The following is a 14,506-nucleotide window of genomic DNA, read 5'->3' on the forward strand; positions in this document are numbered from 1 at the left end:
CTAAAATGTTGCAGAATTATGCTCTTAAAACAATAACTGCTTAACTGTTTTGTATGTGGCTGTGCTACAGTTGCAACTCAAAACTTTATTCTGAAGAATTGTTTACGTTTTCTAGTCTCAGAAGAATGTTTACTGTATGGTTTTCTCTCTTGAAGGACACATCTCCAGCTCCTTGCAAGACATTTAAAATTATGCTAGTTTTTACAAGGAATACTTTGTATATCTCAAGCTAATTTTAGGAAATATGGTAAAGTGATTGTTTTTTTAATATGCTCTACTCTTTCACACTGATAACTCTTTGAATATAAGATACCTTATGGCAAAGCTGGGGAATGTGTTTTGCTGTTGGATGATTTTAATTATTTTTGTCTACGTGAATATGTACAGCTATTGAGTGCATCCTTTCTCTATTTGTTTTTCAGTTCAGCCCAATCCTTCTGTGCTTATTGGCAACCCTATTAGAGCATATACCCCTCCACCTCCTCTTGGACCTCACCCAAATTTGGGGAAATCTCCAAGCCCTGTTCAAAGAATAGATCCTCACACTGGGACAAGTATTCTTTATGTACCTGCCGTCTATGGAGGGAATGTAGTTATGTCCGTGCCTTTACCTGTAAGTAGATGTTTAAGACACTCTCTATTGAATGAATAAGATAAAATAGGCTTCGCTAACTTAGTGACTATCCCAAATAGTGTTCTACTAATCTGTCTCTCTCTTTTCTTTTTTTTTTTGGTTTTCAATGTCTGTAAGCTTCTTTCATTCAAAGCAGCTCTTATGACCAAAGAAATGTGAATTGTTGCTTAAAATTTGTTACTATTTTGTCAGTGGCTATGAAGAAATCTGTAAATTGGGTGTTTTGATTGAAAAGCCTTTGTATTAAGTATTTTTACTGGGGAAAATTGGGCCAAAAGTTAACAGAGCTAGTAAATTGGACTCTTGTTTTGTAAAGTGATGTTTTATTTTATCTTTTGCTTTTTCATTCTTATATAATTCACTAACCCTAAGAAACACAGTTCTTTGGAGGAGGGAAAAAGGTTTGGATTAGCCTAGCTCCCTTGGATCTAAATTTATCTGAGAAATTCCACACCTTATGAAATCCTACTGGCACTTAAAAACATTATTAAATCATTTCTAAGACTATAGATTTTTAGAGGGCTTCCATCTTATGTTAAAACTCATTTTTCTTTTCTTTAAGATTTTTGAGTATTTTGGTAATTAAAAAAATTTGCTGTTTACTAATATTTCCAAATTCAGGAATTTTAGCCTAGAAAATATTTCTTCATTTAAGATAAGTACTGTAGTTTCAGGTAGAGGTGATCATTGTCAAGGATCTTTGGCACCCCTGCCTACACCCCCAAAATGCAAAAACGCCTGGCTGCCAACATTTTTCAGCCATGTTGGTCATGGTGGTTCACAATTCCGGCAGCCAGTGAGAATAACTGTCAATAAGAAATATGTCATTTATGTCGACTCCCCATAGACTTTCCATTTTAGCTGAGTTATTTCTTCCCAGACAGCCTGGCAACATTATACATCATCTGCTTTAAATAGTAAGCCCCTTGGGATTTATATTTCATTTTACTAGGTCAAAGAGACTTTTAAAGATTTCTAAGAGTCTGAATTTAACAGTTGTATTATAATAAAATAATAGGGGTGGTAGCTCAGATGTCATTGTGTTTATTCATTTTATATTAATATGCAGAGATTATATATTTTGACACACCTAAAGAAATTTTCTGTTTCTGTGGTTTAATTAATCAGAAGCATTAATTAAATTAATGACCTGTTTGAATTTTGCCTACAGTAAATGAACATTAAATGATTTGGTTATTCATATAAAATAGTAATACATATTTTTTGAGTTGAGACTCCTTAGACTGAATTTTTTCTTAAATTTTTTCCCTGTTCTCTTATTCAAGTTTATTAAACTGTATATCTATGCAATTATGACTTTAAAAGACAGTTTTCATGGTAATCAGTGACATATATGCATTCATACTGAGGGAAAATGATTCAAGACTATAAAATGATTTGATGCCTCAAGGAATAATTACCAATTTTAAGTCCTTGATTTCTTCCTAACCTAGTGTGTAAGGGAAATGGTCAGTTTTCCCTTACGTACTAAAGATTCAAGGAGCTTTTTTTTTTTTTTTTTTTTTTTTTTTGCCAGTTGAGATATAGCAGTCATTCTGCCAGTTGGTACTATTAGCATTCATTTTGTAGTTACTCATTTTGATAAAATTAACATCTCTGTGTGTGTTTGCTCTTTCCTAATTAATAGCACTATAGCAGTTTGCCTTTCAAAATGTACTGAAAGCAATTATTTTATTTCTTATAATAACCTAGGTACCATGGACAGGATACCAGGGTAGGTTTGCAGTTGATCCTCGAATCATTACACACCAGGCAGCCATGGCCTACAATATGAACCTCTTACAGACACATGGGCGGGGGTCTCCTATACCTTATGGCCTTGGGCATCACCCACCTGTCAGCATAGGGCAGACGCAAAACCAGCATCAGGAGAAGGACCAACATGAGCAGAGTCGAAACGGTGAGTTGCTGCTGTCCTCGTGCCCCTAAACTGACGACATGCCAGGTTGTATCAACGCATAAGCTTCCTTTAACAGTGCGAGTGTTAACTCGTTCATAGATTATAAGCCTTTTCGAGGAGGAATCTGATGTAAAAACTGTGGATCCTCTCTCCAGAAGATACAGATACGTGCACAGATACAAAACTTAGATGTAACCTACCACTTACGATTGATGGTATCAATTTCCTGGAAAAATGTTAATATTTAGATTTTTTTTAAATGGTAGTCATTTAAAACTGAGACAGAAAACCCTCTCTTGTTAAACATTTTTGTTGACCCAAAATATTTTTGTAGCATACTAAACATTAATGCTACTGTGGCAATAGTTTATTTAAAGTAGTTATTTCTTATGCAAATCGTAGTCTCTTGTCTACTAGAATTATAAATAAGGAAAAATTGCCCTGTGTAATTTTTAAAGTCAGGTTTATTGAGGTATAATTTATATAGAGTAAAATCCACCCTTTTAGAATGTAATTTGATGTGTTTTGACAAGTACACAGAGCAGTTCGCCACCACCAGTATCAAGATTCAGGGTGTTTACATTTCAAACAACTCCCTCCTGTCCCTTTGCAGTCACTTTCCTCCTCCAGCCCCAGCCCTGGGCAACCACTGATCTGACTTTTGTGCCTATACCTTGGTCTTTCCTCTAGTTTGTCATATAAATGGAATCATAGTGTCTGGCTTCGTTCACTTAGCTTAGTGCTTTTGAGATTTATTTGTGTTGTCTGTGTCAGTTGTTTGTTCCTTGTTGCTGTTGATGAGTATTCCCTTATATGGATGAACCACAGTGTTTTTTACCTCTCCATCAGTTGTTTTTATCTATCCTTAATTATTTCTAATTTTTGGCTCTTATGAGTAAAGCTGCTGTGAACATACGTATTGAAGATATTTTCATTTCTCTTGGGTAAATACCCAGGATTGAGCTTGTTGAGCACATTTGTTAACTTTATAAGAAACTGCCATACTGTTTTCCAAAGTGGCCAAACCATCTTTCATTTCTGGTATGTGTGAGATTTCCAGTTGCTCCACATTCTCATTAGTACTTGGTATTGTCAGTCTTTTTAATTTTACCCTTGCTTATGGGTATCTGATAGTATCTGATTGTTGTATTAATTTGCATGTTCCTAATGACTAATGATGTTGAGTATCTTTTCATTGGGCTTATTTGCCACCTGTATATCTTTGATGAAGTGTCTATCTGTATCTTTTGTCCACTTTTTTATTGGTTTGTCTTACGAAGTTATAAGAGTTCTGTATACATTCTGAATACAAATCTTTAATTAGATATATGTTTTGAAAATATTTTCTCCCAGGATATGGCTTGCCTTTTGATTTTCTTAACAGTATCTTTCAAAGAATAAAAGTTTTCCTTTTTGATGAAGTCCAGTTTATCCAATTTCTTCTTCTTTGGGTCATGTTTTTGGTGTTAACGTCAAATTTTTTTTGCCTAATCCAAGATCACAAAGATCTTCCGGGTTTTTTTCTAGACGTTTCATAGTCTTAGCTCTTATATTAGGTCTCCTTTGAGTTAATTTTTATATGTGGTGTGAGGTAAGAATTGAAGGGTTCTTTTGTTCTCATTTTGTTTTGTTTTTACATATATGTATGCTCAGTTGTTCTAACACCGTTTGTTGAAAATACTCTCCTTCCTCCATTAAGATGACTTGGTACCTTTGTTGAAAATCAGTTTACTGCCTATGTGAAGTCTCTATTATCTTCTATTGATGCATATGTTTGTTCATGCCAAATATACTGTTGATTACTGTAGCTTCATAAAAGTCTTCAAATCAGGTAGTATGAGTCCTCCAACTTTGTTTTTCTTTTTCAAAATTGTGTATTCCAGGTCCTTTGCACTTCCACATACATTTTAGAATCAGCTCGCGAGTTTCTACAAAAAAAAGCCTGCTGGGATTTTGATTGGGATTGTGTGGAATCTGTAGGTCAATTTGGAGGAGAGCTGACATCTTAATATTTAGTCTTCTGTTATATGAATGCGGTGTCTCTCTCTTCTTTAAGGTCTTTACTTTCAGCCTTTTAAAAAAAAGAGTTTTCAGAATACAACTCTTGCACTTATTTTGTTAAGGCAAAAGCTTAGATTAATAGAGGTATCTTAGTGTTAGAATTTTCCTCCTCAGTAGTGTATCCCACAAAATTCCAGTGTTCTATTTTTATTTCATTCAGTTCAGTACACTTTCTAGTTTCTCTTAAAATTAGATCCATGGATTATTTAGAAAGGTGAGTTTGGGTGAGTTATTGGGGATTTTCTAAGAATTTTTCTGTTAACTGATTCCTAGTTTTAATTCCACTGTGGTAAGGGAACATATTTTGCATGACTTGAATCCTTTTGAATTTATTGAGATTTCTTTTATGGCTCAGGATATGGTCTATCTTTATAAATGTTCCATGTACATTTGAGAAGAATGGAGTGCTCTAGTGCTATAGGTCAAGTTGGTTGATACGATTGTTCAAGTCTACTTTATCTTTGCTGATTTTCTGTCTACGTTGAAAAAAAAGAATATTGAGAGAAGAATATTGAATTCTCCAAATATAATTGGTATTTATCTATTTTTCTTTAAAGTTTTAAAATTTAATTTATTTTTTATATAGCAGGTTCTTATTGGTCATCAATTTTATACACATCAGTGTATACATGTCAATCCCAATCACCCAATTCATCACACCACCATCCACCCCTGCCACTTTCCCCCCTTGGTGTCCATACATTTGTTCTCTGCATCTGTGTCTCTATTTCTGCCCTGCAAACCGGTTCATCTGTACCATTTTTCTACATTCCACATATATGTGTTAATATACGATATTTGTTTTTCTCTTTCTGACTTATTTCACTCTTTGTGACAGTCTCAGGATCCATCCACGTCTCTACCAATGATGCAATTTCATTCCTTTTTATGGTTGAGTAATATTCCATTGCATACATGTACTACATGTTCTTCATCCATTTGTCTGTCGATGGGCATTTAGGTTGCTTCCATGACCTGGCTATTGTTAATAGTGCTGCAGTGAACATTGTGGTGCATGTGTCTTTTTGTATTATGGTTTTCTCTGGGTATATTATGCTCAGTAGTGGGATTGCTGGGTCATATGGTAATTCTATTTTTAGTTGGTTTTGTTTTGTTTTTTGCGGTACGCGGACCTCTCACTGCTGTGGCCACTCCCGTTGCGGAGAACAGGCTCCGGATGCACAGGCTCAGCGGCCATGGCTCATGGGCCCAGCCGCTCCGTGGTATGTGAGATCTTCCCGGACTGGGGCACAAACCCGTGTCCCCTGCATCGGCAGGTGGACTCTCAACCACTGTGCCACCAGGGAAGCCCTATTTTTAGCTTTTTAAGGAACTTCCATACTGTTCTCCATAGTGGCTGTATCAATTTGCATTCCCACCAACAGTGCAAGAGGGTTCCCTTTTCTCCACACCCTCTCCAGCATTTGTGGTTTGTAGATTTTCTGATGAGGCCCATTCTAACCGATGTGAGGTGATACCTCATTGTAGTTTTGACTTGCATTTCTCTAATAATTAGTGATGTTGAGCAGCTTTTCATGTGCTTCTTGGCCATCTGTATGTCTTCTTTGGAGAAATGTCTATTTAGGTCTTCTGGCCATTTCTTGATTGGATTGTTTGTTTTTTTTAATATTGAGCTGCATGAGCTGTTTATATATTTTGGAGATTAATCCTTTGTTGATTCCTTTGCAAGTATTTTCTCCCATTCTGAGGGTTGTCTTTTTGTCTTGTTTGTAGTTTCCTTTGCTGTTCAAAAGCTTTTAAGTTTCATTAGGTCCCATTTTTTAATTTTTGTTTTTATTTCCATTACTCTAGGAGGTAGATCTCAAAAAGATATTGCTGTGATTTATGTCAAAGAGTGTTCTGCCTATGTCTTCCTCTAAGAGTTTTATAATGTCTGGTCTTACATTTAGGTCTCTAATCCATTTTGAGTTAATTTTTGTGTATGGTGTCAGGGAGTGTTCTAATTTCATTCTTTTACATGTAGCTGTCCAGTTTTCCCAGCACCACTTATTGAAGAGACTGTCTTTTCTCCATTGTATATCCTTGCCTCCTTTGTCGTAGATTAGTTGACCATAGGTGCGTGGGTTTATCTCTGGGCTTTCTATCCTGTTCCATTGATCTATATTTCTGGTTTTGTGCCAGTACTACTGTCTTGATTACTGTAGCTTTGTAGTATAGTCTGAAGTCAGGGAGTCTGATTCCTCCAGCTCCATTTTTTTACCTCAAGACTGCTTTGGCTATTCAGGGTCTTTTGTGTCTCCCTACAAATTTTAAGACTTTTTGTTCTAGTTCTGTAAAAAATGCCACTGGTAATTTGATAGGGATTGCATTGAATCTGTAGATTGCTTTGGGTAGTATAGTCATTTTTACAGTATGGATTCTTCCAACCCAAGAACATGGTATACCTCTCCATCTGTTTGTGTCATCTTTGATTTCTTTCATCAGTGTCTTACAGTTTTCTGAGTACAGGTCTTTTACCTCCTTAGGTAGGTTTATTCCTAGGTATTTTGTTCTTTTTGTTTCAGTGGTGAATGGGATTGTTCCCTTAATTTCTCTTTCTGATCTTTCGTTGTTAGTGTATAGGAATGCAAGCAATTTCTGTGCATTAATTTTGTATCCTGCAACTTTACCGAATTCATTGATTAGCTCTAGTAGTTTTCTGGTGGCATCTTTAGGATTCTCTATGTATAGTATCATGTCATCTGCAAACAGTGACAGTTTTACTTCTTTTGCAATTTGTATTCCTTTTATTTCTTTTTCTTCTCTGATTGCCGTGGCTAGCACTTCCAAAACGATGTTGAATAATACTGGCAAGGATGGACATCCTTGTCATGTTCATTATCTTAGAGGAAATGCTTTCAGTTTTTCACCATTGAGAATGATGTTTGCTGTGGGTTTTTTCGTCTATGGCCTTTATTATGTTGAGGTAGGTTTCCTCTCTGCCCACTTTCTGGAGAGTTTTTATCATAAATATGTGTTGAATTTTGTCAAAAGCTTTTTCTGCATCTATTGAGATGATCATATATTTTTTATTCAGTTTGTTAATATGGTGTATCACATCAGTTGATTTGTGTGTACTGAAGAATCCTTGCATCCTTGGGATAAATCCCACTTGATCATGGTGTATGATCCTTTTAATGTGTTGTTGGATTCTGTTTGCTAATATTTTGTTGAGGATTTTTGCATGTATATTCATCAGTGATATTGGTCTGTAATTTTCTTCTCCTGTAGTATCTCTGTCTGGTTTTGGTATCAGGGTGATGGTGGCCTCGTAGAATGAGTTTGGGAGTGTTCCTTCCTCTGCAGTTTTTTGGAAGAGTTTGAGAAGGATGGGTGTTAGCTCTTCTCTAAATGTTTGATAGAATTCACCTGTGAAGCCGTCTGGTCCTGGACTTTTGTTTGTTGGAAGATTTTTAATCACAGTTTCAATTTCATTACTTGCTTGTGATTGGTCTGTTCATATTTTCCATTTCTTCCTGGTTCAGTCTTAGAAGGTTATACCTTGCTAAGAATTTGTCCGTTTCTTCTGGCATAGAGTTGCTTGTAGTAGTCTCTTATGATGCTTTATATTTCTCCGGTGTCCATTGTAACTTCTCCTTTTTCATTTCTAATTTTACTGATTTGTGTCCTCTCCCTCGTTTTCTTGTTGAGTCTGGCTAAAGGTTTATCGGTTTTGTTTATCTTCTCAGAGAACCAATTTTTAGTTTTATTGATCTGTGCTATAGTTTTCTTTGTTTCTATTTCATTTATTTCTGCTCTGATCTTTATGATTTCTTTCCTTCTACTAACTTTGGGTTTTGTTTGTTCTTCTTTTTCTAGTTCCTTTAGGTGTAAGGTTAGATTGTTTATTTGAGATTTTTCTTGTTTCTTGAGGTAGGCTTGTATTGCTATAAACTTCCCTCTGAAAACTACTTTTGCTGCATCCCTTAGGTTTTGGATCATTGTGTTTTCATGGTCATTTGTCTTTAGGTATTTTTTTAATTTCCTCTTTGATTTCTTCGGTGATCTCTTGGTTATTTAATAACGTATTGTTTAGCCTCCATGTGTTTGCGTTTTTTTTCATTTTTTTTCCCTGTAATTGGTTTCTAATCTCATGGCGTTGTGGTTGGAAAAGATGCTTGATATGATTTCAGTTTGCTTAAATTTACTGAGGCTTGATTTGTGACCCAAGATGTGATCTATCCTGGAGAATGTTCCATATGCACGTGAGAAGAAAGTGTAATCTGCTGTTTTTGGATGGAATGTCCTATAAATATCAATTAAATTTGTCTGGTCTATTGTGTCATTTAAAGCTTGTGTTTCCTTATTAATTTTCTGTCTGGATGATCTGTCCATTGGTGCAAGTGAAGTGTTAATGTCCCTCACTATTACTGTTTTACTGTCGATTTCCTCTTTTATACCTGTTAGCAGTTGCCTTATGTATTGAGGTTCTCCCATGTTGGGTGCATATATAATTGTTATATCTTCTTCTTGGATTGATCCCTTGATCATTATGTAGTGTCCTTCCTTGTCTCTTGTAACATTCTTTATTTAAAGTCTATTTTATCTGGTATGAATATTGCTACTCCAGCTTTCTTTTGATTTCCATTTGCATGGAATATCCTTTTCCATCCCCTCCCTTTCAGTCTGTATGTGGCCCTAGGTCTGAAGTGGGTCTCTTGTAGACAGCATATGTATGGGTCTTGTTCCTGTATCTATTCAGCGAGCCTGTGTCTTTTGGTTGGAGCATTTAATCCATTCACGTTTAAGGTAATTATCAATATATATGTTCCTATCACCATTTTCTTAATTGTTATGGGTTTGTTTTTGTAGGTCCTTTTCTTCTCTTGTGTTTCCCACTTAGAGAAGTTCCTTTAGCATTTGTTGTAGAGCTGGTTTGTTGGTGCTGAATTCTCTTAGCTTTTGCTTGTCTATAAAGCTTTTGATTTCTCCATCAAATCTGAATGAGATCCTTGCCCTGTAGAGTAATCTTGGTTGTAGGTTCTTCCCTTTGATCACTTTAACTATATCATGCCACTCCTTTCTGGGTTGTAGAGTTTCTGCTGAGAAATCAGGTGTTAACCTCATGGGAGTTCCCTTGTATGTTATTTGTCATTTTTCCCTTGTTGCTTTCAATAATTTTTCTTTGTCTTTAATTTTTGTCAATTTTATTACTATGTATCTCGTTGTATTTCTCCTTGGGTTTATCCTATCTGGGACTCTTTGCACTTCCTGGACCTGGGTGGCTATTTCCTTTACCATGTTAGGGAAGTTTTCGACTGTAATCTCTTCAGATATTTTTTCGGGTCCTTTCTCTCTCTCTTCTCCTTCTGGGACCCCTATAATGGGAATGTTGTTGTGTTTAATGTTGTCCCAGAGGTCTCTGGCTGTCTTCATTTCTTTTCATTCTTTTTTTCTTTATTCTCTTGCATGGCAGTGAATTCCACAATTCTGTCTTCCAGGTCACTTATCCGTTCTTCTGCCTCAGTTATTCTGCTATTGATTCCTTGTAGTGTAGTTTTCATTTCAGTTATTGTGTTGTTCGTCTCTGTTTGTTTGTTCTTTAATTCGTCCAGGTCTTTGTTAAACATTTCTTACATCTTCTTGATCTTTGCCTCCATTCTTTTTCCGAGGTCCTGGATCATCTTCACTATCATTATTCTGAATTCTTTTTCTGGAAGGTTGCCTATCTCCACTTCATTTAGTTGTTTTTCTGGGGTTTTATCTTGTTTCTTCATCTGGTACATAGTCCTCTGCCTTTTCATTTTGTCTGTCTTTCTGTGAGTATGGTTCTCCCTCCACAGGTTGCAGAATTGTAGTTCTTCTTGCTTCTGCTGTCTGCCCTCTGGTGGATGAGGCTATCTAAGAGGCTTGTGCAAGCTTCCTGATGGGAGAGACTGGTGGTGGGTAGAGCTGGGTGTTGCTCTGGTGGGCAGAGCTCAGTAAAACTTTAATCCACTTGTCTGCTGATGGGTGGGGTTGGGTTCCCTCCCTGTTGGTTGTTCAGCCTGAGGCGACCCAGCACTGGAGCCTACTGGCTCTTTGGCAAGGCTAATGGTGGACTCTGGGAGGGCTCGTGCCAAGGAGTACTTCCCAGAACTTCTGCTGGCCAGTGTCCTTGTCCCCACAGTGAGCCATAGCCACCCCCTGCCTCTGCAGGAGCCCCTCCAACACTAACAGGTAGGTCTGGTTCAGTCTCCTGTGGGGTCACTGCTCCTTCCCCTGGGTCCCGATGCACATACTGCTTTGTGTGTGCCCTCCAAGTGTGGAGTCTCTCTTTCCCCCAGTCCTGTCGAAGTCTTGCAGTCAAATCCCACTAGGCTTCAAAGCCTGATTCTCTAGGAATTCCTCCTCCCATTGCCGGACCCCCAGTTTGGGAAGCCTGACGTGGGGCTCAGAACCTTCACTCCAGTGGATGGACTTCTGTGGTGTAAATGGTCTCCAGTTTGTGAGTCACCCACCCAGTGGTCATGGGATTTGATTTTATTGTGATTGCACCCCTCCAACTGTCTCATTGCGGCGTCGCCTTTGTCTTTGGATGTGGGGTATCTTTTTTTTTTAAACATCTTTATTGGAGTATAATTGTTTTACAATGGTGTGTTAGTTTCTGCTGTATGACAAAGTGAATCAGCTGTACATATACATATATCCCCGTATCCCCTCCCTCTTGCATCTCCCTCCCACCCTCCCTATCCCACCCCTCTAGGTGGTTACAAAGCACCAAGCTGATCTCCCTGTGCTATGCGGCTGCTTCCCAGTAGCTATCTGTTTTACATTTGGTAGTGTATATATGTCCATGGCACTCTCTCACTTCATCCCAGCTTACCCTTCCCCCTCCCCGTGTCCTCAAGTCCATTCTCTATGCCTGCATCTTTATTCCTGTCCTACCCCTAGGTTCATCAGAACCTTTTTTTTTTTTAGATTCCATATATTTGTGTTAGCATACGGTATTTGTTTTTCTCTTTCTGACTTACTTCACTGTGTATGACACACTCTAGGTCCATCCACCTCAGTACAAATAACTCAGTTTCGTTTCCTTCTATGGCTGAGTAATACTCCATTGTATATATGTGCCACATCTTCTTTATCCATTCATCTGTCGTTAGACACTTAGGTTGCTTCCATGTCCTGGCTATTGTAATTAGTGCTGCAATGAACATTGTGGTACATGACTCTTTTTGAATTATGGTTTTCTCAGGGTATATGCCCAGGAGTGGGATTGCTGGGTCCTATGGTAATTCTATTTTTAGTTCTTTAAGGAACCTCCGTACTGTTCTCCATAGTGGCTGTATCAATTTACATTCCCATCAACAGTGTATGAAGGTTCCTGTTTCTCCACACCCTCTCCAGCATTTATTGTTGTAGATTTTTTGCTGATGGCCATTCTGACCAGTGTGAGGTGATACCTCATTGTAGTTTTGATTTGCATTTCTCTAATGATTAGTGATGTTGAGCGTCCTTTCATGTGTTTGTTAGCAATCTGTGTATCTTTTTTGGAGTAATGTCTATTTAGGTCTTCTGCCCATTTTTGGATTGGGTTGTTTGTTTTTTTGATATTGAGCTGCTTGTATATTTTGGAGATTAATCCTTTGTTGGTTGCTTCCTTTGTAAATATTTTCTCCCATTCTGAGAGTTCTTTAACTTAACACTGTTTACTTTCCCATTTATGTTTTACCACTTAGGTACAGAAAAGGAACCTCAGAGTATTTCAGGTTTTCCTCTTCTGGTCTTTATCTGTTGTTATCATGCATTTATTTTACTTTTCCTATGTTATAAGCCTCAACCATTGTTATTTTCATTTAAAGAGCCAAGTATCTTTTTGAAGAGTTTTAAATAACAAGAAAAATAATCTTTTATATCTATCCATGTAGTTAGTAACTCTGGTAATCTTGATTTCTTTCTGTATATTCATGTTTCTATTTCAGTAATTTTTCTTCTGCCCGAAGGACTTCTTTTAACATTCCTTGTAGTTCAGGTCTGCTGGCAGTGAATTCTTTCAGCATTTGTATGTCTGAAAATGTTTTTATTTACAGAGTATAGAGTCTTGGTTGATAGTTTTTATCTTTCAGTATTTTATTGATGTTACTCTGCTGTTTTCTTGCTTACATTATTTTTAGTGAGAAATCTGATGTCATCCTTATCTTTGCTTTTCTGCATATAACATGTCTTTTTTTTCTCTGACTGCTTTTAAGAACTTATTTTTATACTGGTTTTAGTAATTTGTTTATGATGAAATGATATTCCTTGGTGTAGTTTTCTTCATGATTCTTGTGTTTGTGGTTTGTTGAGCTTCTTGTATCTGTGGGTTTACAGTTTTCATCAATTTGGTAATTTTTGACCTTTATTCAGAAATTGTTTCTGTCTCATCTCTTTTTCTCTTCAGGAATTCCAACTACCCATTTATTATGCTTCTTAAAGTTACCCCACAGTTCACAGATGCTCTTTTCATCTTTTAAAAAATTCTTTTTTCTTTTTGTGTTTCACTTGCATTGTTTCTATTGCTATGCCTTCAAGTTCACCACGTTTCTCTTCTGCAGTGTCTAAACGTCTGCTAATTCCATCCAGTGTATTTTTCATCTCAGACATTGTAGTTTTCATTTCTTAAAGTTTAGTAGTAAGGCTATTCTGGCACAAAGTTCCAGTGGCATTCTTAAAAGAATGTTTTCAAGGAAGAACCCAAATTAAGGATTCTTTCAAGGGATTTAAAATATCCAGTAGTTAGTTCTTATAGATTAAAAGCCTTTCACGTGTGGAACTAGCATTGTCTATTATAATTGTGATTTTTTTAACCGTAATATTGCTTCCTTTAATGTTTGTCATCCACTTATATTTAGTTTGATATCTGTTACTTTTAAAAGTATAACTGCATTCTTTTCAGAATATCTTTATTTAGTTTAGATTCCTTTACTAAATTACATTGACGCATTATTTGGATTTTTGCATTCGTAAATGGCCAAAGTAGTAAACCTTTATAAATAGGCCTTTTCTATGTCTAGTTTAAGAAAATGAGGCTGTAAATTCCTGGAGAATGGGCAGTTATCTTTGGAGTTAGTTGATATTTTAAGGTTATTCCCTTATTAAGTTTTTGCCTTGTCAGAGAGATTTGCTTCATTTATAAATTTTCTTTCTTGCAGAGAAATTGCAACTCTGAAGATTTAAGAACAAATCCCAAGCAGTAATAATTAATAATTGTTGAAAAATGTTTAAAATATTCTGCTTCTTTGTCGAATATTGGATAGTCATTGGCATTTTGTAACATCTACTGAAGACAATTTATAAGAATTTTGAAATATTTTCTTAGGTAAAAGTGATACAAATAATCCTGGACCTGAAATTAATAAGATTCGGACACCAGAGAAAAAGCCTACAGAATCAAAACAGGTATGTGGTTTACCTTTAGTGAATGCATTGTTCTAATGGAGTTAGTTTGATTGATCATCTTGGAATCCTGGTATTTTAAAGAAAATTATCTACCTTTTTATGTATATCTTTTATGTTTGTTGTTTCATGAGGATCTGGTGGGTCATGTTGCACTCTCTCCCTCCACCTTTTCTTTGTCTACGCTATTTTATTTATCAGAATACTTTTTTCAAATTGTGTTATTTAGCAATAGACTTGAATTCAGAGACTTCCAATGATAAAGTAATAAATGAAGACACAGCTATAGATGTGTTACTAAAAATTATCTCAGATTGGGAAGAGCTGTTATAGTGTGAAAGGAAGACTTAACTTCCTCAAGTCCCTCACCTTGTCCTCTCGTCACACCTGCTGCGTGCATCCTTAACTCTTAACCTGTTTGTTCATCTGCTTTTTCTGCTTCTGTGCTCGTGAACCAGTGAGGGAAAATCAAATCATTGGTTGAATTAGTGCCACTGGAAACTCATGCTTTCTGATCTCAGGGAACCTGTGGG

At 36.5% G+C, this 14,506-nt stretch overlaps 1 protein-coding gene across 1 annotated transcript in view; it reads left to right on the forward strand.

Annotated features, from left to right (window-relative positions):
- HELZ (helicase with zinc finger) overlaps window positions 1–14,506 on the forward strand; it is a 148,964-nt gene that overhangs the window by 100,897 nt on the left and 33,561 nt on the right. Inside the window, exons 26-28 of the mRNA XM_065896821.1 lie at window positions 423–613; window positions 2,348–2,555; window positions 13,897–13,976. Coding sequence (XP_065752893.1) covers window positions 423–613; window positions 2,348–2,555; window positions 13,897–13,976 — 479 coding nt within the window. The remainder of the gene's footprint in view (window positions 1–422; window positions 614–2,347; window positions 2,556–13,896; window positions 13,977–14,506) is intronic.

This window comes from Phocoena phocoena, chromosome 19 (assembly GCF_963924675.1).
Source record: "Phocoena phocoena chromosome 19, mPhoPho1.1, whole genome shotgun sequence".
Taxonomy (NCBI): domain Eukaryota; kingdom Metazoa; phylum Chordata; class Mammalia; order Artiodactyla; family Phocoenidae; genus Phocoena; species Phocoena phocoena.